The sequence below is a fragment of the Rattus norvegicus genome, chromosome 3, assembly GCF_036323735.1.
Source record: "Rattus norvegicus strain BN/NHsdMcwi chromosome 3, GRCr8, whole genome shotgun sequence".
NCBI lineage: Eukaryota > Metazoa > Chordata > Mammalia > Rodentia > Muridae > Rattus > Rattus norvegicus.
Genome location: NC_086021.1, coordinates 112744114 through 112771163, shown reverse-complemented (window position 1 = coordinate 112771163; position 27050 = coordinate 112744114). Strand labels below are relative to the sequence as shown.

General features: G+C 38.1%; 1 protein-coding gene across 7 annotated transcripts in view; it reads left to right on the top strand.

The window, feature by feature from the left end:
- Elp4 (elongator acetyltransferase complex subunit 4) overlaps positions 1 to 27050 on the top strand; it is a 222944-nt gene that overhangs the window by 68800 nt on the left and 127094 nt on the right. For 5 of the 7 annotated variants that reach the window (XR_005501986.2, XM_039105869.2, XM_039105870.2 and 2 more), the window contains exons 4-6: positions 1667 to 1795; positions 13639 to 13781; positions 26008 to 26092. Coding sequence is in view for 6 of the 7 variants with exons in the window: in XM_039105869.2 (XP_038961797.1) it covers positions 1667 to 1795; positions 13639 to 13781; positions 26008 to 26092 (357 nt within the window). In the remaining variant the exon portion in view is untranslated. The remainder of the gene's footprint in view (positions 1 to 1666; positions 1796 to 13638; positions 13782 to 26007; positions 26093 to 27050) is intronic. The other 2 variants (NM_001115047.2, XM_063284571.1) reach the window with 1 other exon arrangement.

Below are 27050 nucleotides of genomic sequence, written 5' to 3'. Positions count from 1 at the left end.
CTCTTCTATACCTATTATCCTTAGGTTTGATCTTCTCATTGAGTCCTGGATTTCCTGTATGTTTTGGACCAGTAGCTTTTTCCGCTTTACATTATCCTTGACAGTTGAGTCAATGATTTCTATGGAATCTTCTGCTCCTGAGATTCTCTCTTCCATCTCTTGTATTCTGTTGGTGAAGCTTGTATCTACAGCTCCTTGTCTCTTCTTTTGGTTTTCTATATCCAGGGTTGTTTCCATGTGTTCTTTCTTGATTGCTTCTATTTCCATTTTTAATTCCTTCAACTGTTTGATTGTGTTTTCCTGGAATTCTTTCAGGGATTTTTGCGATTCCTCTCTGTAGGCTTTTACTTGTTTATTAATGTTTTCCTGTGCTTCCCTAAGTGTGTTCAGGTCTTTCTTGAAGTCCTCCAGCATCATGATCAAATATGATTTTGAAACTAGATCTTGCTTTCCTGGTGTGTTTGGATATTCCATGTTTGTTTTGGTGGGAGAATTGGGCTCCGATGATGGCATGTAGTCTTGGTTTCTGTTGCTTGGGTTCCTGCGCTTGCCTCTCGCCATCAGATTATCTCTAGTGTTACTTTGTTGTGCTATTTCTGACAGTGGCTAGACTGTCCTGTAAGCCTGTGTGTCAGGAGTGCTGTAGACCTGTTTTCCTCTCTTTCAGTCAGTTATGGGGACAGAGTGTTCTGCTTTTGGGCGTGTAGTTTTTCCTCTCTACAGGTCTTCAGCTGTTCCTGTGGGCCTGTGTCTTGAGTTCACCAGGCAGCTTTCTTGCAGCAGAAAATTTGGTCTTACCTGTGGTCCCGAGGCTCAGGTTTGCTCGTGGGGTGCTGTCCAGGGGCTCTCTGCAGCGGCAGCAACCAGGAAGACCTGTGCCGCCCCTTCCGGGAGCTTCAGTGCACCAGGGTTCCAGATGGTCTTTGGCTTTTTCCTCTGGCGTCCGAGATGTGTGTGCAGGGAGCAGTCTCTTCTGGTTTCCCAGGCTTGTCTGCCTCTCTGAAGGTTTAGCTCTCCCTCCCACGGGATTTGGGTGCAGAGAACTGTTTATCCGGTCTGTTTCCTTCAGGGTCCGGCGGTGTCTCTGGCAGGGGTCCTGCTGCTCCTGGGCCCTCCCCCACGGGAGCCCAGAGGCCTTATACAGTTTCCTCTTGGGCCAGGGATGTGGGCAGGGGTGAGCAGTGTTGGTGGTCTCTTCCGCTCTGCAGCCTCAGGAGTGCCCACCTGACCAGGTGGTTGGGTCTCTCTCTCACCGGGTCTGGGAGCAGAGAGCTGCTGCGGGCCGGGATCCGCGGGTCTATAATTATCTATATTAAGGCTGAGGTTATAGCTCAGTTGGTAGAATGCTTTGCAGCACACACAGAACCCTAGCTTCAGTCCTCAGCCCCACAATCCTGGGCATGATGGTACCCATCACTCATACTAGTACTTAGGGCATTGAAGCAGGAAGATGATAATTTCCTAGTTATCCTTGGTTACATAGCACGTTCAAGTATGTCCTGGGCTACATAGTACATCTGTCAGAAAGGACAGAGGGAGGGAGAGAAAAAAGAAAAGTCTAAATTATTTTGTGTGTGCTTAAGTTAATTTTATAAGGCACCCATGTCTAAAATGCATTGGAAAATTCTATCATTGATGGCCATGTCATGTGTCATTCTGTTTATAGGAACTCCCTGCACCACTACTTGATGACAATGGTAAAAAGGAGCTTGAAGATGTACACAGCGCTAAACCCCCAGAGGCAGACGCTAACATGAAGATAGCCTGGCGGTACCAGCTACAACCCAGGATGGAGGCAAGTCAGCGTGCAGACTCCCTCTAGAATTTACAAATGCACTTCTTTCACCAAATGTGAAGTTTACTGATCCAGCAAGCACAGAGTCATGCAGACATGGTCTCCTCCTCTCGTCCTGAGAGGTATCCTATGAAATCCAGGGCATACCTGAACTTGCTATGGAGCCAAGCATGTCTGTGTAGCAAGCCCTTGGAATAATTCTGAAAAACTTGCCCTAGACTTTTAGAGGAGACTTTCGGGCATTTGAGTTCTGAGTAATATTAATACTTCGTCTTCTTAGAGATGGGCTAAATGTATTTTGTATTATGAGACTGCACATCAGACTGTAGAGTCACAGGTGAAATATTATATTTGAAATGACGTGCTTGCATGTTATGCTGGTAAGAGATGGTGTCTTCGTCAGAGTTAATATTGCTGTGATGAAGCACCGTGATCCAAGCAACTTGAGAAGGAAAGGGTTTATTTCACTCACAGTTCTATATACTAGTTCACTATCAAAGCATTAAAGGAAGGAACTAAAGCAGGGCAGGACCTGAGAGGCAGGAACTGATGCTGAGGCCATGTAGAGGTGCTGCTTACTGACTTGCTCCCATGGCTTCCTCAGCCTGCTTTCTTATAGAGCCCAGGACTGACAGCCCAGAGGTGACAGCTCCCACAATGGGCCAGGCTCTCCCATGTCAATCATTGATTGAGAAAATGCTCTACAGCTGGGTCTTATGGAGGCATTTACTCAATTGAGCATCCTCCTCTCTGTTAATTCTAGCTTGTATCACATTGATATAAAACTAGCCGATACAGATGGATTTATAGTGGTTACTTTCAGTGTCAATGTGACTGGATCTAGAAATCACCTAGGAGACACACTAAGGACTCCAAAGGGATTTAACTGAGGAGAGAAAAACTGTCTGCATATGGCTGTATCATTCCATAGGCTGGAGGCTTAACTTGTAAAAAAGAGAAAGCACATATATAGAACATGGGCATTCTTCTTACTCCTTTTGACAATGGAAGCAAATGTGACTAGCTGCCATCCCTTCCCTACCATGTCTAACTGTTTGAAAAAACTTTGAGCTATACCAAAACCTTTGTCCCTTATTTTACTTCTTGTCAGATAGCTGGTCACAGCAATGAGGAAAGCAGTCCAGTGCTTCCTACTTCATACGATCACAGTATCTTATGACTGACTGTCAGGTGCCTCCTCCATCACATGAGACTCTTCCTGAAGACAGAGAGCTGCTTTTGTTTTCTTGTGTATGCTCATCACCTATATTAATAGATACATAGTAAATAATAATCAATGTAGTTATTAATAGTTAGTAATAAATGTATTTATTCATTCAGTCAGCAAACATCAAATAATCATGCATTAGCTGTGTACCAAAACGTGCATGTTAAGTAACAGCAGATTGTTCTTTTACACATATATTTTATTTGAATAGCATGATTTAAAACTTTAATTTAGACAACTAAGAACAAACTACAAATTAAAGAGTATTTGTACTCATATATAAAATTAGGACTAATTCTCCTTTTATATGTTAACTTTATAAAATTAACAAGAAACTAAATTGATGTCATCAAAATATGAAAAGAAAATTTTTGTGACTCTTCAACATACAAAACGGATGTCTAGTTTTAGTTACAGTAAGAGAAATGTACTTTAGAACTCTAATACTGTCCTGTCACTCACTGTTCAGTGATAAGTGTCATGGTGTTCTAAAATGTCTGTCAAGACACTTTATTAGCAGTAGAGGGAAAGTGTGCTCTCATCCCTTGTGGTAAAAGCACACGTGGTAGAAAGGTGGCAAGCTGGGCCATCAGGTAACAGCACTTGCTGTGGGCCTGACAACCTGTGCCTGCATACCCAGAACTCACATATAGGTAAAAGGAGAGAACCCACTTCACAAACTTTACCCCTAGGATCCACACATGTGTTTTGGCATATGTGTACCCAAGCACATTGTACCCACAGACACAGAATTTTAAAAGAAAGTTTAAATATAGCTTCTGTAGAGGATAATCTTTTAATATCCTTCAGAATTTACTTTATGGATATATTTACTCAGCTATAAAATATGTAAGAGCTGTTTATACAATTTAAATAGTGAAAGGTTGAAAATAACCTAAATAACCATTAGCAAACAACAAATAATATATATGATAGTATATCTGAAGTATAAACATTTCTATTAAAAGCTAATAAAGGAGAACTGGGTATATTCAGAAGGCTGTCACATTTGTAGCCTAGTGTAGCTGTGATTGAGCATCTAGGGCAAGTGCAGCCCTTCTGTCTAGGAAATTCGATGGCTGACAGATTGAAACCTAGGGGAAATGTAGGCTAACACTTGAACCTCCACTCTAAAGAGTCTTTGTCTATTAAGTTTATTAGGTCACTTAATGATTTGGGGTTTCTGGGGTTTGATTCTTGTTTGCTTGCTGTGTTTTAACTTTTGGAGTTCTTTATAGATTCTGAATATTAACGCCTTTTCAGATACATAGTGGGTAAAAACTGTTATCCATTAAAGTGGGCAGTATCTTTACTCTGCTATTTCCTTCTCTGTATGGAAACTTTTTAATTATATATGATCTTATTTCTAGATACGTTTTTAATGGTCTCTGTTGCAGAGAGAAGTTCCCTTGATAAGTGATAAGAGCTGTGCTTGTTTGTGGACATGAAAATAGATTTAGAAAGAAATTAAGAATTGCACTTGTTCAGTTGAGTTACTGCTGCAGATTCTTCCCTTACCAAGTACCAAGCAGGATTTCGCTCTTGTTAGTTGGCCTCAAGCCCATTAGAGAGCTGTTGACTGTGTGCTCTGTTCTACCTTAGGTATATTTTGCCGTCCTGGTCATTATTATGGTTCTCTAGCATCGTAGCTGGGTAGGACTGTTGGTTGCTTCACTTCCTTAGAGCTTGCATTCTAACTTGTGGTACTTATGAAACCTAGTCCTCAGGGAGGCGGCTTTCAAATCATATCCAGTATGGATCCTCCGGGACCTGTGTAGAAAACGACATGCTGTCTTCAGCAGTCGGGAGTTATCTTCAACCTTTGGAAGGCAACCAAAGGCTCCAACAACTGCCTGTGATGTTTGACCAAGAATCCCTAGAACTGGGATTTGTGTTTGCTGGTTTGCTCTTGGGAGGAGCATCATCAGCCAGCTGGGATTGGAAAATTTTATTTAAACTATAAATGTATGTGTATGCACATAGAATTGTATGTATATATTAATTTTAGGTAAATGGATAATGCTGATTCCTTATGACTTGGTCATGCATGAGTATTGTTATTTCCTCTCCTCCATCCCCTCCTTCTGTATTGATAGCATTCTCCCCTCCTGATTAAAATCCCCAGAGCCCAGACTTTTCCCTTTCTCCTCAAATCACTTAGACTCTGCTATCCTTTTCTGAACTGCCTCCACTCTGTGATCCTTTTATTTTCCCCTTTCTGTAGTTATGTATCTCCTAATGAAAGGGAGACTAGGACATTTTGATTAGTAGATCATGGAACCTTTTCTAAAAGAACCCCAAATTAGGCAAATCCTAACAAATGGAAAAGAACTGGATTAATTTTATTTATCTTACCACACCATAGTAGAAAAACAAAACAAAACAAAACAGAAAGAACAGAAACCACATATGCTTTTAAAGACAAATAATAAACTCTTTAGTGAACAATTGGTATTGAAGAAACCAGAGGCCAATTGAATCCATCTTAGAAATGAAAGCAAACTGTTGTAGCTGGAATTTGAAATGCCTCTCACAGGTTCACGTATTTACACTCAGTGGTCTGCTGCTGGCACTGTTTGGGAAGGTGATGGGACCTCCAGGAGATGGAGTCTTCATGAGAGAAGTGCATCATATAGAATGGATTTTTGCAAGTTTACGGCCTTGTCCTTCTCTAACGTGCTTTCTCTGTTTCCTGTTTATGGTTGAAGATATGATCTCTCAGAAAGTGGGAGTACTAAAGCCATAACTGATGTTCTGTTGGATCTATTTCATCATCTATACCAATTAATATTTGCTTTATGAAATTTAGAAATGCAGTATATGCTGCATATATATTTACAATTGTATCTTCTTGATGAATTGTTCTTTGTATTAATGTGGCCTTTAAAGGTTTTGTTGTAATTTATATGTGAATGGGTGTTTTGCCTCTATGTATGTCTGTATGTCACGAGCATTGCTAGTGCCACCAAGGATAAAAGGGGGCTCTGAAATCCTCTTGCACTGGAGTTGCAGAAGGTTTTGAGCTGCCATGTAGTTGCTGTGAGCTGAGCCTGGACCCTCTGGAAAAGCAGCCAGTGCTCTTCTCTGCTGAGCCATCTCCACAGCACCAATATGGCTATCATCAGCATCTCACTAATTTGGGTTTGAACTCTACTTTATCACATAATAGAACCACTTCCCAGCATGCTTTCAGGTTCTGGTCATTGGATTCGTTGATTCCAAATTTTTATTCTATAGTTCTTTCCAGTGAAATATGTTTCTTAGCAGAAGTGAGTGTTTGATCTTGTTTTTTTAATACGGTTAGACTTCCAATTATTAGAGGTTTTTTAAAAGTGAATATTATTGAGACTGGCTTTATAAGTCTTACAATTTTTTGGTTTTTTTTTTCTGGTTAGTTGAATTATTTGCTTTTAATCCTCTGTGTGTGTGTGTGTGTGTGTGTGTGTGTGTGTGTGTGTGTGTGTGTGTGTGTGCCATCATTCCTGTTGGGGATTCCAGTTTTGCTAATTTTACTATGTGAGTCTGTGGGGCCATTTCTCACTCAAACTACCACAGTCTGCTTTTCCATTTTTACTTTCTTTTATTTTTGGTATTGGACATTATTGATTCTTTCCTACTTCTCTTTTGTTCATTTTTCTCTTCTAAATTTTTTCTGAATGTTTTTAATCTTTCCCGTGATCTCGTAGTTAGACTCTCTTCCTTCCTCCCCCACAGACTGCCTTCCATCTGTACTGCTGACTGAGTGATCGTAACTGCCTTCATTTGTGCTTATCTTGAGATTCCCAGGTCAACTCTTAGTCATAGCCTTGTTGGATGGAAAAGTCTAGTTTGTTATTTATTTCCAAGACGTAGCAGTTTATTTCCATGAACGTAGCAGTCCATGCTTTTTTGACATTTTAGGATTGCTGGGGAGAGATACTGTGTTACTTGATATGTTTGCTTTCCGCTGCGTTTTTAAGTTGTTTTTTAACCATGTATTTCCAGCATTTCCGTTTGGTTGATTTCAGAGTCTACATTTTCTTTCTAATGTTTTTCTGTTTTTTATTTAAATTTTTCTTCACTGTTGCTGACCTTTTCATCTACTGTACTGTTGCCCAGTTCTCGACTCATTTCCCTTCTCCACTTTATTCATATGTCCATTTGACTCCTCTGTGATCCTTTGACTCTTTCTGAAAGTGCAATCCTGAAATCCTTTTCTGATACTTGAGATGTCATGTCTTTACTTCCTATGCTGGGGAAATGGGAGCTTGTAGATGTTTATTGACTGTTTCTCACCATGTGTGTTTCTCGGTGTGTTTTTCTCTTCTTGGAAAGACTATGTCCTCCAAGTTTTCTCTGTTTTATGTGAATCTTCTTGGTGCATTGACCTTTGCTTGGTTTATGTCCTGGCCACTCATTAGGACAAAAGCTGATATAGTAACCAAGAATTATTAGATATTAGTCTATATTCTCTACTAGGTACTTCAGTTATGTCCCTGCTAAGGTTCAGACAGAGACACTGTAGGTGGCATGGGGAAAGCATAGTTTATAATAGGTTTAAAATAGGTCATTAGATTTGAGGGTATTAAGAAGTGAAATGAGATGGGATTTTTTGAAAATTAAATAAATAGAAAATATAGTATCTGTCAATATTTCTTCTAGACACACACACACACAAATGGTTTCCTCAACACTAACATTTGTTTCATAGTTACATTTACAAGGTAGAGAGAAGGCATATAGTCTCAAGAATGGAAACTAGGCACCTTAGTGTGCATTCACTCCTCAGAGGGTCTTCAGAGTCACGCTCAGGTTTCTGTGTCCACTCCTCAGTCTGGGACCCATGCCAGCCTGTTGGAGCCTCATCTGTTATGCTGTGGAGCAGTTTTCTGTGCCTGAGCTTTGATGGGCTGTGAAAGATGCTCCTCTGTGTGTGTGTGTGTGTGTGTGTGTGTGTGTGTGTGTGTGTGTGTGTGTGTGTGTTTATGTTCACAGCTGAGTGTTCTCTTCTGAACTGGATCCTAGTTCCCTTCCAAATGCTATGCACAGTCCTTGCCTGAGAAAGTACCTCTTCCTACCCTGCTGGGTGTGTCATATTTCTGTGCTTCGTGGTGTCGTGGTAGAGGTCTGTCTTCCATGCCTTCTTCTTCAGTTCCACTTCTTGCCAGGGTAATTGTGCAGATTCTCTGCATTGGGATCCACAGCACTTCCACTAGTGTCTGTGGCTAGTACCATCCTACCTGTATCTGCTTAGGTGTCATAGCCTGTGGTCACTTACCTGCCACTTACCTTTCTCTGGCTACCAGTTTCTTTCAGCACTCTGGTAGAAGGAAGGACAGCCCTTTCTTGTCAGCTACCACTTTCCCCATATCCAGTATGGCCCCGGTAGGTGTAGCTGGATGCCCGTGTCTGCTTCCTTTATAGGTTTCTTCTCTGAGAGAATTTTGCTAATCTCTTTTTTTGTTTGGTTTGTTTTATTTTTCAAGGCAGGGTTACTCCGTGTACCTCTGGCTATTCAGGAATTCATTCTGTAAGACCAGGATGGCCTCGAATTCACAGAGATTCACACTGCCTCTGCCTCCCAAGTGCTAGGATTAAAGGCGTGTGCTACCAGCACCCTGCAAGTTTTGTTGATTTCATCATGCTTGTGCCTGTGTTTCCTCCACTTCTTATTTGACTTCATAGTCCTTTTATGCAGTTATAATGTTCTTTGACTCTTCTGTTCAGGATAGAATCTATTCTTTCCGACCCTGGCTTTTATATTTGTGTACATGTGGAGGCCTGGGTTGATGTCAAGCATCTGTTGTTGTTACCATTGTGGTTGATGTTGTTACTGTTGTTGTTGTTGTTTGCCGAGCTGTATTTAAGGCCTCATGCTTGCTAGGCAAACATCTATCACTGAGCATCCAGCCCAACACCAGATGTTCTGCTTCAGTTGTTTCCACTTTAATTTTTGAGACAGTGTCTCTTACTGAACTGGAACTCACTGACTGGCTGGCTGGCCAGTAAGCATCATTGATATGGCAGTCTCTGCCCTGCAGGACAGGGTTACAGATGCATGCTGCCATTTCTAGGTGTTTAGATGCATATCAAGAATCTTTATTCAGCTTCTCATGCTTGTGTAGCATTACTGAGCCATATTCTCAGCCCCTCTGATCCTAACTTCTACTTCAAGATCTCCCAAAGGCAAAACCACCGTCCGACATGGGGCCTCCATTTATTCACTCTCCTAATTTTTCCCAAGGGTTTGCTGAAATACTGTATTACCTACAGTGACTTCCTGTTTCACTCTGCATGAAATATTACTTCTTTTACTGCTTTCTTTTCTTGAAAACATGATTTAAAGTAGGAAATCACTTTTCCATTTCACTGCTTATCTTGTGTCTATTTTAGTATGTGAGCTCAGGAAGAGAAAGAATTTTCATTTTATCGGCATGTGGTATGTTTCATAAAATTAATTAGTGAGTAAATTAAATGCTAACTTAAATTGCAATCATTGATACTACAATAAGTAACCACTTCGTTTTAATTTTTTATCAATGCTTAAATTTATTTACTTCTATTTACAAGTATATACTTTCAGTTTTAGAAATAACAATCATGTCTGGTTTCTTTGCATTTCTTTGGCAATCACAGTAATTTTATGTTCGACGATTAACTTACCCAGTAGTCTTTAGCCAGCACATGTCTTTATTGTTTTTATAAGTCTAGGCATTACTTTGCAATTCCCTGTTTGAAAATAAAACAAACAAAAACATTGAACTTTCTACATTTCTTTTTTTTTTCTTCTTTTTTTTTTTTTTTTTTTTTTTTTTTTTTTTTTTTTTCGGAGCTGGGGACTGAACCTGGGGCCTTGCGCTTGCTAGGCAAGCGCTCTACCACTGAGCTAAATCCCCAACCCTACATTTCTTTGAACAAAATGGAGTTTCATTATTATAATTTAAGAGTAAGGAAGTAAAAGTAGTCCAAAGTAAGTCATATCAGTTATCAGAGATGCCCTTTAATATAAGTTCTTACCAAGCCTCACACTCTCGTGCTTATCTACTCAGGGAATGTGAACAGTGACAAGAATGTGAGTGTAGGAGCTGGGTGCTCAGTAAGGCATAAGCACTTCACTCAAGCCCAAGAGCGTGTAGGCGAAGTTTAAATGTGTAAAGTCCTTCCCATCTCCAATGTGTTAGAGTCTCTGTCATGCTGGGCATGCGCTCTCCATGCTAGTCAGCACATGCTCACCCCTCGCCCTTCAGATTGCCAGACTGCAGTGGCTTCTGGATTTCACTTCAGAATTAGAGGACTCTGGTACTAGTCCCCAGCAATTCACAGCAGCATATCAGATTCTTGTTAAAATTAATACTTTAGCCACAACAGTTCTGTTAGATGTGAATTTCAGTGTGCAACAAAGTCTTTTCAGCAAGGCAATGTAATTATAAAAGACAATGATAGGCACAAAACAAAACAAAACAAAACAAAAAAACAATAATAAATTTCCTGATTCTCAAATGAATAACTTAGGAATAATGATATCTATATTATGTTCAAATTCATAAAACACTAATCGCCAATTCTATGTAGATTATTTTGAGAGCATAATAAAATCATCATTAGCCCAGTTCTAGTGAATGAGCAGAGGCTCTGTGTGGTTTAGCTCGTGATTGGATCCTTGCTGTCTGTTATACAGACACTCAGAAACAAGACTCACGGACAGTAGCCACATCCCTTGTGGAGATGTTTGTGGTGTAGCTGCTTCCGCTGTGCTGCAGTTGGTTGCTTGTGTTCTGACACTCTGTACTGGTGGGGGGGGGGGGGTGTTGTTCTGTTTTCTCTCGACTTCCATCAGAGTTCATTTTTTATCACAGTAAAAACTTACTTCTTTTTTCTTTCTATTCTAAAACTTCTTTCTATTCCACAGATGTAAAGTTGAAGGAAGTTTATGAAAGGGCAATAAAAGGTGTCATGTGTAAAATCAAAGCAACATGTTCTTAGCATGTGAAATAAATGAGCTGCTTTTTCATGATAGGTTAATGTAAAAATACAATTTAATTTTTATGACAGTAAATTATAGATAAACACTGTTACAGTAACAGCATTTAATTTTCATTTTCAGAGGAAATTGCTAGGTCTCAAAAGATTTCAGTATTTCAGAAATCTGACTATATGCTAATCCTGTGCGTCTTGGATAGAAAAATTTGCAAAACCCTTTATCCTATCAGAATACATTTGTTTTCTTTTCCTTTTATTGAAAAGTTTGAAGTCTTTTTTATCAGTAATGGAAACTTTGTGTCCACCTTATCAATAGTTATACTGTCATATCTGATCTTAACATCTAAATAATTTGATAACAATTATAGCAAGAAAAGTTTCTAGTTTTATTTGTACATTTTAATGAATTGTTTGTGTTCTGTATGTAAACTGTCACAGCATGAAATCAATTTTCTACCTTGATTCATCCAAAATCTGGACCTTCTGTCACACTAATATTATAATTAAAAACATTAATAGTGACGGCAACTTAAAAAGCATACCTTGCTTTTTGGTAATTTGGAGTATTTCTCTGAGTGCATGGGACTTCAAGAACCTTCAATCCACTAATAAATTTATTAACTCAAACTTAAAAGAAGTGAAAAGTCTCTCTTTCTTTCTCTCTCCCCATGGTCAGTCTGCTAAAATAGATTATTCATGCTTATTTGATTCAGGTAGGCTTTTGCAAGCTTCCCTACCAGGCCTGGGAATGTGGTACATTGAGGCCTTTCAGAGGCTTCTGACATAGACCAAGCTTTTATTGCATGGTGTTTTATTATACCCAAATCCTAGTCTCCACCCAGTTTGTAGGCACTCAGCTTATTCTTTTGAATCAGGAAAGGTTATCACCTACCTTAATCCATGCAGTAGCATGGATTAAGGACACCAGTGTGCCCCAGGATTCTCAAAGAGGATCCTGGAAACTTCTGGTTTCTTCTTTTTTGCTGTCTTTGCTAAATTCTATTGGGCCTTAGGGGGATTTGCATCTGAAATGGGCAACCTGGTGTTTTTCTCAATGAAGACATCAGATCAAAGTTCAGTTAGTCAAGGCCTTTCTGAAACATTAAGAGGGCTTGGACTTACACAATAAAAAGATGAGCTCTCGCAGAGATTGCAGTAAAAACATTCTGAACTATAATCCGGATAAAGAATCAATTATAGGCCAAAGAACAGACCTTGTTTAAATTGCTTTAGACTAATAACTTTACATTTAAAAACCTTTACACCGTATTTTTAAGAAACTTATTTTGATGTCATATAATTTATTTGTCAATACTTTCCATAATAAATGGAGAATTTGTGCCTTAGGAACCATAATTCCGCACATATTATTATTGCATTGAAAAGATTAGATTGAAGCCAACTAATAGATGTCTTTCATTAATGAAAATAAATAGTACCTTATGGAGAGATGCACGTTCATCTTATTTAGAAAATAAATGTCACACCCACAGACTCAATCTAGAAAAAAAATGCTTCTATTAGACTTCAGGATGTTTTATTTCATGTGACTGTATAATTTGGTGTTTATAGGCATTTAATTTAGGAATATGAATCACTGAAATCTTAAATGCAAATAGCTAGTGTCAAAAACGTATGTTTAACTAAATTAAAAAATTGTCACTCTGTAAGATAAGAGCCTACTGTGAGTTCTCATGTTTCTGCTAAGACTCTCGTGGTGTTGAACATCCCCGAGTTGGCCAGTTTCTTAGCACTCAGCAATGGTAAAGCACTCAGTAAAGATCACGTCAGAGCTACCGGAAGCTGTTGCCAGATAGAATTTGTTACTAGTTTAATTTTATGTGGAAGGGTAGGGGCACAAGGGATGCATTCATTAAAATCAGCCTAGACTCCATTCAGAATTCAATTAATAGACTTTCTACTGGCATATGTAAATAAATTCAGGGTCAGGAGTTATTTGTTTTCTAAGAAAAAGATAGCTTCTTGGAGAGAATGTTGATAAAGATAGTCAACCCATGAAGTAAGGATCACGCCAGCTTTCCAGTTTCTCACATAGTATCCATGCATCCTCTTTCTTGCACATGCCTTAATGCCGTTGGAACTCCGGGACACTTTACATAATCAGCTTCATTTAAATTTATACGAAATACTGTATATGTATACACATCCTGTGAGCATTTAGTTTTAATATGATGCTCAGTTAAACTCATTTAAATACTTGATTTCTTTTGGGATTTCCAACCAATGAATTAACTTGGCTTAACTTCATTTAGTTCTTATCATCTCCTTATTTCATTTGTCATTAAAATCTGAGCTACTGTCCATGAATTAAGAATTATGTATATTAAATTTTTAACAGAAAAAAATGTACAGAATAGTTTAAAATGAAAGAGGTATTTGAATTATTATACACTTAGGAATCATTAACAGAGAAATTTGAAAGTAAAAAGGCTAATTCTTAACTGTACTTAGTTTGGCTAGTAAAGACTATTGTATGGGTCTTTAGGTTTAATAAATATATATATATATATATATATATATCAGCTTTTCACCATTAGCACTAATGTACATAGATATGCCATTACTTTGCTTAACATAGGACAAATATATTATAATGTTAAATAATGTTACTTTAATAATCTACATGATTTTTCAGCAGGTTGGGCCAGTCTTATCGTCACGATTTGGTCACTATTATGATGTATCAAGAAGGATTCCTCAGGAGCTACTAGAGAGTTCGAATTGGCATGGATTCTTCCTTCCAGAACACACCCCTCCAGGTCTTAAAGGAGAACCCTGGTAAGGCAGTGTCGCACAACAGCAGACTCTGATTTCAGATATCAGTGCATTGCATTTTTACCTCAGTTTCGAAGAATATATATACCAAGGTATAGCCCAATAATGTTAGTTTTCTACACGTATATAAGAAATTATAAAAGTATTTTTGTGTATTATGACATACTTGTAGTAATACTATAAATAGAAGTTGGTAATTTTAAGTAAAAAGATGGTTTGGAGTTAGAATTTTACATTGAAGAGTTCCTTAGTATTAAAACAACCCAATATGTTTATTAGAGCAGAATTCTGCAAGTTAGAGATTTGATATTAAGTAGTATAAGCTATTAAGAAAACTTACTTCCAGTTCCTACCGCACCAAGCTGCTGAACAGGAGGAAGCAGTAAGCTACAGCCTGTATTTTCCTAAGCACTATCAATTTCAAAGTAAGTTATTAAGAGAGTTTACTGATGAGAATTTATGAAATTAAATGACTTAAATGCATTCAGTCTCTGTTCTAGAAACAATACCTAAGAATTTAGTCAACACTATTTACCTTAAATCTCTTTCAGGATTTTTTCACTGTTAATGTGTTCCGCAGTCTGTGGTTAGAGACATAAAATGGCACATGTGTCCTATTGTTATTCTAGTGACTATGCTAAAGATTGACAGCTGCGTGTCTGGCACACCACTACATGTCATGCCCTTAGTACCTTCTTTATTCTGTACTAGCAAATGTCTGTGCTTTCCAGAGGTTACTGAAATATGTAGATCTAGGGGGGTAGATTGAGTAACGAAGCAGGGGGAAGCAGGAGTAACAAGTCGTATCCTCTCCTTTGTGCTTCATTCCTTTCGATGACTTTGGTGTCTGTTATTTTCAGCATTTTGTTGCAGACAAAAGAGTAAATAAGACCATTGTTCTGATTCTGGTTTCATCCTGCTATGCTCTTGGGATCCTCCCTTGAATTCAGTGAAGCTAATGCCCTCGTGCTAAGATTGGGAACTTAAGGACTACCACGCATTTACCCATATTACTTTTGTTATTCTTAGTCATTACGTTTTTTAATCATTGTCAGAATTCCCAACTCTGACTCCCAATTAAACTACACACACACACACACACACACACACGCATGTGCACAAAAAGTGATAATACCTGCATTCAGAGGTATTTCTTCTGAGTCAGAACTATGCATTGGCTATAATTCTCTAGTGTTTCATTCATGGACTTCTCAGCCATATAAATGTGAAATATGAGCTGGGGCCACAGCCCAGCTGTAGAGTGCTTGCCTAGCATAAATTCAATCCCTGTCATTACAGAATAAAAGAAAGCATGTATTAAGAGTAGTATAATTTAACAAAAAATTACTTTTATAATTTAAAATATATATTTATTTCAAGGAATGAATATTTTTATGACAGAAAATATAAGGTTTTTATTCATTCATTGAGGTGAAGGGAGGAAAGTACCTTTAGTTAAATGCTTCTTTCAGGAGGATGACTGTCCATGTGTTTGGCCATATCCTAGTCATTCAGTTCTACCAACAGCCCTCTGAGCTGAGCAGTGTTACAGTTTATGGGAACTTGAGGTCAGAGATGCTAGGCAAATTTACTGTTGCAAATTATAAGTCACTAAGGTAGTGGTTCTCAGCCTGTGGGTCGTAACCCCTTGTGGGTCAAGTGATCTTTTCACAGAGGTCTCATATCAGATATTCTGCATATCATCTATTTATATTAAGACTCATAACAGTACCAAAACGATAGTCATGAAGTAGCCGTGAAAATAATCTATGGTTTGCGGTCAGCACAGCATGAAGAGCTGTATTAAAGGGTCACAGCAGCCACTGCACTAAGGTAACACCCAAAACCATGTTTGTAAAACTTCCATATTGCAGGAAATGTGCAGCTCCCCAAGCTGAAGGGCCAAAACTATACATTGATGAACTGTGAGGATGTAGTCAAATGGTCTTTAAAACGTGTAATTGCTAGAATGTTTTTTGAAAGCTAGCAGTTTTACACAGAATAGGAAAATTTATAGATTTTAATTACCAAGGCAGTATTTCATTTCCTAGTAGTTAACTGATAATTCATTTATTTCATATTAAACTTAAATGCTTAATTAAATGTAATTAAACTTTAAACATGTAATTAAATTAATTTTGAATATGAGTACTTTACCATGTGAGATTTATTTTAATTTATGAAAAGTGTATGCTCATTTCACTGACATGAACTTTACTGGTTCATTTATTAAACAATAAAGCCAAGCCTTACAGTTACCTATACTTTTCCTATAATTAAGACTAGAGGGTATATACTTGTGGCTCACTGCCATATGTGAGATACAGTATAGGCGCTTCATAATTTCAAAGGCACTATTGATAACATGTAAAGATTTTTTATAGCAAGAAAAACTGACAGTCATTTGAAATTTGCCATAATTCAAAACTACTATTAAGTTTGTCTGTACAAATATGTTCATACCTACACTCTAAATTTTCAAATTAGAGCCTAGGCATAAAAACTTGACATGTATCACAATATTGTTTTTTTATATTGGGTATTTTTTATTTGCATTTCAAATGTTATCCCCTTTACCTGTTTCCTGTCCATAAGCCCCCTATCCTATTCCCACTCCCCCTTCTTCTATGAGGGTGTTCCCCCACCACCCACCCACCCCCTTCTGCATCCAGCCTTGACAGGACCAAGTGCTTCTCCTCCCATTGGTACTCAACAAGGCCATCCTCTGCTACATATGCAGATGGAGCCGTGGGTCTGTCCATGTATAGTCTTTGGGTAGTAGTTTAGTCCCTGGAAGCTCTGGTTGGTTGGTATTGTTGTTCTTATGGAGTTGCAAACTCCTTCAGCTCCTTCAATCCTTTTATTCCTCCAATGGGGACTCCATTCTCTGTTCACTGGTTGGCTTCGAGCTTCTGTATTTGTCATGCTCTGGCAGAGCCTCTCAGGAGACAGCTATATCAGGCTCCTGTCTGCATGCACTTCTTGGTGTCAGCAATATTGTCTAGGTTTGGTGGCTGTGTGTATATGGGCTGGATCCCCAGGTGGGGCAGTCTCTAGATAGCCTTTCCTTCAGTCTCTGCTCCAAACTTTGTCTCCATATTTTCTCCTGTGAATATTCTTGTTCCCCCTTCTGAGAAGGACTGAAGCATCCATACTTTGATCTCCTCCTTCTTAGCTTCATGGTATCACAGTATTGTTAAGATCACTTTAAAGAGCTAGTCCCTGCAGTCTCAACACTGAGCATGTGGGAAGAGGAGGATCGCCGCTAGCCTAAGAAATAGGATACTGTCTTAAAACCAAAAACAACAGCTTTGATAGTTCATGACTTCACAAAGTGATAAGATAAGGATAGCAAAAACTCGTTTTTAGACTAGTTCTGTAATTGATTGGGCATTGTTTCGAGTTAACATTTGCCAACAGGTGTATTCAAGCACAACAAGTAGATTTTTTCCCAACCAAAATATGCTGCCATTCCACAGTTAAGGCAGCAGACAGTTGAGCAACAAGCCTAACACACAATCTAACCTGCTCCTCTCACTTGAATTTATTGCGTTTCTGTTTCTGTGATCAAATATCATGGCCACAGCAGCTTATGGAAGAAGGCATCTGTTTTGACTGTGTTCCAGAGAGTTTAGAGTTCATAATGGCAGGAGGAATGGCAGCAGTCGACAGGCCTAATGCCTGCAGCAGAAAGCTAAAAGCGCATATCTTCAAGTGGAAGCACAAAGCAGAGAGTGAACTAGAAGTGGCCAGAGCTTTTAATCCACAGGCCTGCCCCCAGTGACACAAATCCTCCAGCAAGACTTTACCCCTAAATTCCCCAAACTGTGCCCAAACTGGAGCCCAAGTGTTCAAATGCAGCAATATGGTTTTCATTCAAATCACTGCACTGCTAAATCTTAGCATCCTACCCAAACTTGCCTGTTTAGGCCCACACCCCAATATCTTATTATTTAGAGATTAGGTCTGTGTTGTGGTTTAAATCTAGAATACCCTTTCTTTAATCGAAACTCAGCTTATGGCACTATTCTGAAGGCTGTGGAGGCTTTGTGAAGCAGGGTCTGGCTGGTGGAGTAAGTTACTAGGAGCAAGCCTCAGAGGTTAGGGCCCTGGTGCTAGTTCCATGGTATACCTTTTGCCACATATTCCTGTCACCCTGAACTTCACCATACCTTCCCACCACAACAGACCAAAATTGCTCCAAAACTGTGATATATTTGTGCTACTATAACAAATATCAGAGGCCATCTGACAAACAAAAATCAGAAGTTTATTTTCTCACAGATGTATTGGCCAAAGACTTGAAAGTCAAAATACTGGCTGTTTTGTTGTGTACTGAGTGTTGCCAGGTACTGAGTCTCTCTTATGCTTACACTAAGATTCCCAGGTATTCGCAAGCAAGGTTGAAGATTTGTTAGGTGGAGTCAAAAAAAAAAAAAAAAAGAGCAGAAAAGCTTACAAAATGAAAACGAATGAACAAAGTGGTAGTTTATGAACAGTGAGCTGAAGAAAAAGAGCTGTCAACAACTGCTGTCGATACATGAGAAGAGGAAAGAAAGGAGCATTGGGGAGCAAAAAAGATACCGTCCAATTCTCCATAATACTGAGGAAAAAAGATACTGTCCAGTTCTCCATAATACTGAGGAAAAAAGATACAGTCCAATTCTCCATAATACTGAGGAAAAAAGATACAGTCCAGTTCTCCATAATACTGAGGAAAAAAGATACCGTCCAGTTCTCCATAATACTGAGGAAAGGGTCTAAGCTAAGCTTTCACATATGCTGAAATGCATAGATAATAAAAACAAAAACAGACAATACCAGCACAGTCAGAAAGCCTCGCTGCTTCAGAAATACATGAGCTCACATCCTGTGTTACCTACGATATGGAAAAATAGCCACCATATTAATTGTGAGCCTAAATGTTATTGAAACATTCTTAGGAAAAGATATCAAAAGTTAGACTATCTACTGTCTTTTTACTATTCCATTTCTGTGAATGTATCACAGTAACATGTTCTCAAAGATATGTGTGTATGTATGTATGAATGAATGAATGTGTGTATGTATGAATGAATGACATCTTAAAATTGCTACAAAAAGAAAAAAGAAGCCACTGAGGTCATTAGCCACCATAATAAAAGAAGTCATAATTGGATGATGGTGTCGAAGCTTATTGGATTTAGGTACAAATGTAAGGAAAAAATTTACTAAGGACATCAAATATAAGAAAATTCAATTGATTTTGATGCAGAGACAAATAGAGCACTATCTGGCAGAAGAGGTAAATTAGAGGTGTCTTTATTGGGGGAAGAGATGTTACGTTTATTGACATAGGACAGGTAGGAAGTGGAAGTTAATGATATGCGGGTGAAGAGAGCCCTGTTAGAGTAGAGCCTGAGAGATAAGATGTGTGCACAACTCGAAAGGGTGGAGATGACTCCTGTGGCAGCATGCGAAGACTACTTATGTGATGCAGATGGTATTCCCTATGGGTCTTTTACAGCGAAAATACTACATACCAGGTACCTTGAACCAAGAACTTCTCATCATGCTAAGAATCTGGAAGTCCAAACTCGGGTTCTGGAAAGTTTGAGTTTTGTGAAGACTTTCTTCATAGTCAGATGCCAGTCAGTCAGTTCACATGGCAGAAGGAGCACGCAGACTCCTTTAGGTCTCCTTTATAAGGTTACTCATCTCAGTCATGAGGCTTCAGCCCTCATCTCATGATCTAGTTTCCTCCTAAAAATCCCACCTCATATATATTAAAGTCAAAATACTAATCTAGAAGGATGGGACTGTCCAAACTACTTCAGGCAAACATATAAATACAGTAATGAGCTTGTCTTCTGGATACATACAGTACTAGGTATATCTTTTGATTGTTTCTGTTTTCAGGACATGAGTATGATGAAAAAAGAGATGCTTTTTCAGTTTGAATAAAAATGGAGAAGTGAAACTGCCATCTAGGCAAGTGAGGTTATTTAGTGAGATTTGCCAAGCAACCCTAATGCCCTCTTGGAATTTATAATTATAAATTTAAAGTCAGACTAGTCTGGTGAATGGTCCTTTCTCTGCCCATTTTCAGCTGCATTTGGGACAGATTGAGAATCCATGGAAAGTTGGGTTAACAAGAATAGTTTGCTAAGAAACTTTGCTATAACAAAGAAAGGGATAGATTAAATGAAGATAAGGGGTGACCCTGGAACATGATAGCTAATTAAGTTGTGCTAACCAACAGGGGTCAAGCATGCCTTTCCTCTGAGAGGCTCTACCAGCAGCTGATTGAGACAGATGCAGATACTTACAGCCAACCACTGGACTGATGTTGGGGACCCCTATGGAAGAGTTAGGGGAGGACTGAAGGAGCTGAAGGGGATGGCAGCCCCATAGGAAGACCAGCTGTCTCAACTAACCTCTGGGTCCTCCTAGAGACTAAGCCACGAACTAAAGAGCACACATGGGCTGGTGAGAGACCCCCCACTTCCCACTCCCTACCCCCACACATACATAGCAGAGGACTGCCTTGTCTGGTCTCAGTTGGAGAGAATGTGCCTAATCCTGTAGAGACTTGAGGCCCCAGGGAAGGTAGATGTGGGGGTGGGGTGGCAGGCACCCTGTCAGAAGCAAATGGGAGGGGGAATGGGATGAAGTACTGTGGGAGGGGGGGCTGAGAAGGGGGCAACCCCTGGAATGTAAAAATAAATAAAACAATTTTTAAAAAGATGCTACCGGGGCTGGGGATTTAGCTCAGTGGTAGAGCGCTTACCTAGGAAGCGCAAGGCCCTGGGTTCGGTCCCCAGCTCCGGAAAAAAAAGAACCAAAAAAAAAAAAAAAAAAAAAAAAAGATGCTACCAAGTATAACACAATATGATAAAGCTGACCACAGTCAATAGTGGCCTAAGAGGATTGAAAGTAGCCGGCAAGGAGAGTGCGTGAACCTGAAGTTTTAGACGGTAGGTGAAAATGACACTGTGTAGGCATGTGATGGTGAAAGGGAACAGCGTAGGGAGGATGAATAAGGGAAAAGATCAAGAAACTGAAGAGTGGAGGATTAGACAGTGTGTGACAGCCCAGGCTGGGATACCTCATACAACTGGGAAGCCTGTAGGAGACGTGCATTTATCTATGTCAGCTCCTGACAGAAGGCAGTGTACTGTCAATCTCACTGTCTTTCATTAAGATCATATCTTCATGTAACAATGTCCATGCCATGGAGTGAGTCTGTACATCTCCATGTCTTAGATCTTCCCAGCTATAGTCCAGAGGTCTCTGCTGGTCATGGACCGCCTTCTCACTCTTGAGTGCATCCTTAGTCTCTGTCTTTTTCTTAGTTGGGCTTCCATAGATCACTCAAATTCAATGTTAGTGAGAGCATCACAGAAGAAAAATTATTAAATGACAGCCTTCAGGGTAATCCTAATGAAAATTTTAACTTGAAAATTACTTGTGAAAAGACTTCACAATCTCTGGAATCACATGCAAATTATATGCTAATAGAGCTTTAGCTCAGCAAAGTATTTTACACAATTAGTTGAGACTTGTATTGTGCCTATTGCCTTTTAAAAGTGTTTCTTACTAGTCATAGTTGAATCTTTATAACATACATGCAAATAGAACTTTGCAAAGATAAATTTTATTTTCCCATTGTCTTTCAAAAGAATGTCAAAATGTGCTTCATCTTTATTTTAATTAATTTTAATTATAGATGATAAATTTTTGAGAATGGCAATTCATAATTTTCTAAGCTTTTGTGTTTTTTTCTCAAATAATTTCTATCAGGTTGTGAAACACATATCTAAGTGACCACAGTTTATTTTTTTTTAATATGGAATAGATGGAATAGAGTTTATTTAGAGCATGGGGAGAGGAGTTGAGGAAAAAGTAGAGATAGAGAAAGTCAGGGGACAGAGGGAGAAGGGGAGGAGAGGAGAGGCCAGCCAGGATCAGGTGTGGGGGGGGAGGGGAGATGGGGAGAGAAGGGACAGAAAAAGTAAGAGGAGGACAGTAAGAGCCAGGGTTTCTTTTTAAAATCCAAGCAGATTATTTTAAAGAGAAAAAACACTCTCGAACTATATAATTTTAAATCTTGGTAGACAAGAGAGATAGGAGAAAATTTAAAGAAGTTGTCTGTGTCACGCTTTGAGCTGAATTGTTGACACAGTAGAGCAGAGCTAGTGGTGCTCAGTTATGAACTTGTAAGCCCACACCGTTTATTATGAAAGTTTCCCTTATCTTATCACACTCCAAGTTAAGCTCAACCCAGGCACATTGGTGAAGATACCATGGTGCAGCTAAGTCTCTTCTTATAACCCCTCCCTGGAGTGCTTTATTTAATGTGAATGGAACCATATTCAAAATTCCTATAGTCATAGTAGAGTGTGTAAACCAAAGACCGTTTGTGTGCCTCATTCAGAGACCTTAATTAACATAGTGAAATTGAATGAGCAAATGATTACACTTTTAGACTATTTTCAAAGGAATTTTTGCTGTTGTTTTAGTTTATTTGTGTTGAGACATGCTCTCATTCTGTAGCCCAGGCTAGCTTGAAATTCACTGTGTAGACAAGACTGGCCTCAAACTCAGCAGGGGTCAGCCTGCCTCGGCCTCCCAAGTGCTGGGGTTAAAGTCATGCACCACCATGCCCAGCAAATATTTTCATTTTCCCTGCCATTTCTATCACTTAATGATATATAATCTTGGACAAGTCATGTATCCTATAATGAGTCTTAATTTTCCCCACCACAAAGTAAGGATAATGCCTGAACTTACTTCACAAGGTCATTGCGTGCATCAAAAGCTATGCCACTAGTCTCTTCGGTGTTTATCATGACCCATGAACTTCAGTAGCTGGTGTGACTAAAACCAGATACAGTTCTTAAACAGTCTACCAAGAGTTTGGCTTCTGTCTGTAAATTCATCATGTATCAACTACTTATTTTGACTCCATATACAACTTATTTTTCTAATTCATCTTTTTACAGACCAAAGAAATACCTTTTTAAAGACAAAAACCTTGTCTTTCTTCCATTGCTCAAGGTTTTTTTTTTCCTTGTGAAACTAAAGATAAGAACTTGGTATTTTTAGATTCAAAATTAGTTCCAGAGCTGCAGAGATGGCTGAGTGGTTAAGAGCACTTGTTGCTTTTCCAGAGGAACAGAATTTGATGCCAACACCTACATGGCACCTCATTTATAACTTCATTTCCAAGGAATCCAATGCTCATGTGCGGGCAAAACAGTTACAAATGTAAAATAAAAATAAATCTTAGAAATTAGTCTAAATAGCTGTATATTTTATATTTCTGTATATTGTGATAGCTTTAAGCAAATAGAACAAAGTGTAATCCATTTTAATATAAATATTCTTGAAAGTTACAAGAGCAAAGCAAAATAATATGTTATGATTCAAAATGAACAGCCTTTAAATATTTGAAATAGTCAAAACTTTGCTAAATGTTTGGAAACAAGAGCTGGGGATATTGCTCAGGGATAAGGTTGTCCTCTGAGCTTCACATACTTATTGTGACACACATCTGAACCACTTGAACATAACCCCTATACATATGGATTTAAAAATAGACAAACAGATCGTTTGGAAACAAAAATAACAAAGCCAGGGTCACATTTGTAGATGAATTTTTTTCTTCTCAATTCTCACCACTAGATACATAAGCACATTCTCTCTCTCTCTCTCTCTCTCTCTCTCTCTCTCTCTCTCTCTCTCTCTCTCTCTCACACACACACACACACACACACACACACACACTCACACACTCACACACACACACACACACTCACACACACACATACACACACAGAGCATAAGATTTCTCAACATAAAGAATCAATATTAAAACCAAATTTCCCATGGAAATAGAAGACACTTATTTTTTATCAATATTTATATATGTTTTTATAAATATTGAACAACAATGTGTGGTAACTAATACTGCGTAGTATTTTAAAGCACAAATCCCATTTTGAATGATTTTATCTTATTCATTCAGATGTTAATATTAGTTATTACTATGCACAAACATTTATTTGTAAGTTTCATGTTTGCAAAACCTTGTTTTCTAAATAATTCAAGAAATTTATCTTATTATTTAAAAAGTCCTAAGTGTATTGGATAACGAATTATTTTATGTTGATGTTAAATAAGGAAAGTGATTAAGATGTATTAAGTTTATGCTTTCGCCTTCATTCTCCAAAATGAAATACTGAATAAGATAAAGAAAAAAATGTAAAGAAAAAAGGGGAAAATGAGAGTAGGGCAAGGAAAAGAGGGAGGGAGCGAAAGAGGAAGAGTATATAAGAGAGCTTAATACCTCAAATTTGTATGGCCACAATGATTCAGTGGCAAAGAAAGATGATTTAAAAACAGGCAAAGGACCTGAGTAGATGTTATTCTAAAAAAAAAAAAAAAAAAAGGCATACAAGTAAGTAGACAATAGATCTATGCAGGAAATAAAATACCCTCAAACTCCATTATTCACTAGAGAAATATATATTAAAACCCCTATGAGATATTGCCTTACTAATGTTATAATTACTGTTACCAGCATGGTAAAGGGTGAGTATTGGGGAAAATGTAGAGAAAAAGAAGTCTTTGTTGGTAGTCTTTGTCACTGTTGGTAGATGTTGAAAACAGTATGTCAGTTCATCACAAAATTCAAAGTACATCTCTTGTATCTAATGAAGTTCTAAGGAAGTGAATTCCATCTATTAAAGGAATAGCTGTATTCCTTTTCATTAAGCAAGGATACAGAATCAACCTGTATTATCAACAGATAAGTGAAGAAAATGTTTATGATATACACATAAACATGTAGCAAAGTACTATGTTACCTTGGAAAAGAATCCTGTATTCTGTAATACGGATGAAAGTGGAGAACATTTAGAGGTACTGTTAATGCATTAGGAGGGAATGGCTATACATGTGCTTTCTTTCAACCCATAGTGAGATTCATCATATTAGTGGTGCAATATATTTCATAGTCTGGGATCTTGGAACAGACCAACACCCACTCCACCCCCATACAAAGCTAGTTGCCCCACATAGGAGTTGCATAGACTGCAGTGACACTGTAGTAGTGTGTGCTGACAACGGAGTAAGCCAGAGCAAGTAAGTGCCAAGGCAGGAGACTCTCAGAGCATTTGCCCTTACACAGCCTTATTTATGGATGTGTTCCTTATGTAAAAGTAGAAAACTATGCCCATGTAGCCCGAGTTGTCCTTGAAAGGGAGCAGTAATACATGAAACATACCATGCTGTGAGGCCTTTGTCTCCTGGAGTCACGTTTCTTTTCTACAGAAAATCTTTCCTTGTGTTAGCTCAGTTTTTGCAAGATAGAGGAGAGATTTGGAGTCAGGCAGCCGTTCAGGAGCGCACACATGTACAGAGATGTCCACGTATTTTTGCTGAATCAGCATCTATTGATGCTGCAGACTGAGCAGATGCGCCGCTGCACTTCCTTACTTCCCCCGTGAAGCAAGCCTCCATTTTCCTAACTTTCCCCGAGACAGCTTGTGACATTTTCAAGGGATATGTCTCAAATGTTCTTTTTAGTCCCAAGTGCACCTTAAAAATTCATTTGACTGTTTTCAAAGTAAGAGACAATGCTAGCGAGAAACAATTTAGGATGTCTTCTTAAATCCTGGCATTTAATTTTGTATCTTCTTTTAACAAAGGAAGTAGCTAAATTTAGTAAGGATTATGCTTTTGTTTGCCTTCATGTGTCCTAAAAGTCTAAATGATTGAGTTAATGTTGTTTTAGCAGTTTGTTGTAAGAAAATTAAAACTTTGATGGAAGATGAGCGCAGGTGATCAGGACATTGATCTGGGAGTGTGGGCATAGCAGTTCATTAACTATGTGTTAATTATGTATGATTACTCCTGAAAAGCTACGGTGGCTTCATCTTTTAGGTTACTTCATTAAATCATTAATTTTCTTGGAGGTAACTAAGCCTGACATAATTAAGTCATCTCAATATCCACAGATTTTTTTTTATCCTCTCATAATGTCAAAAACTAAGCAATTTACTCTAAGATGCTATAACTTACTCCTTTTTTACATACTGACTTCATATTTTAAATTGTTTAACATTGATTTTTTATATTTAAACATTCTAATAAATTTGTATTTTTATTTACTTAACATAAAGTAGACATTTTACTTTCTGTGGAATAGGCCCATTTATGTATTTTAACCACTTCTTACCAACAGCTTTTTGTCCTGTGGCTACATGAAGCTGCTTCAGTTCTTTCAGAACATCATTTATACTGAAGGATTTGATGGAGCTAATCCCCAGGTATGAGTATTTCCAGAGCTTTCTTTGGTCATGTATAGAGTGTTGTTTTCAAATCTCTGGGGCTTCAAGAAAAAAAAAATCAATAATGTGAACCTATTTTCACAGGCGGGTGAATGAGTAGAGAGTATTCATATGTATTTAGAGTTTACTGGGTTCTCAGGATGCAAAATAGACACATGCTTTGCCAGGGCTAATTGTACTTAAATACCTCTTTTTACCTTCTGAGATTAGGAAGAAGTTGTTTTTTAAATTACTTCTCATATCAGAAGGTTCATATTTTTTATTTCAAATGTACATAATTTTGTCATTCAGATCTTAATTCTAAATTGCCATATGTGTAAGAATTCTCACAATATTTTATGCCTTGTCACATTACATTCTGAATTGTTTTATTGAATAAAAGATATATTTTTGTTATAGTTTATAGCACAACTGTTCTCTGCACCTCTAATTTTATACTTTCTCCAAATTCTCAATACTGAAGATGTTTTAGTTACTTCATTTTAAACAAATGAAGAAATTTTATTGTTAAAATTATGCCTATCAAAGATTCTCAGCGATATTAATTCTATTTGACACTAAAAGATGTATATTATTTTATTTTTATTGTATTATTTAAGGTTATTTTAACAAACATATCTTTGCTGCACAGTTATTCTTAATGAAGACAAGCTAGAAACTATTTTTTATCATTTTTATCTACAATTGCTGTTAACTCATAGATTTCTATTTTTATCAATTTACTTGCTATATTTAACAATTTCTTCATGACAAAATAAATAATTTTAAATTGATTTTGATCGCCCGTTTAACAGCAGGCTGAAATATTTATGTGTATCTGGAAAGTATTTAGAGATGACCTTTAATATCTTCCACAGTCTTTGTAGTGACCGCTGGTATTATTCATTCCTTATTACTGCAATTTTTGGTCCTAGCTATGATTTATGGGGCCATGTCT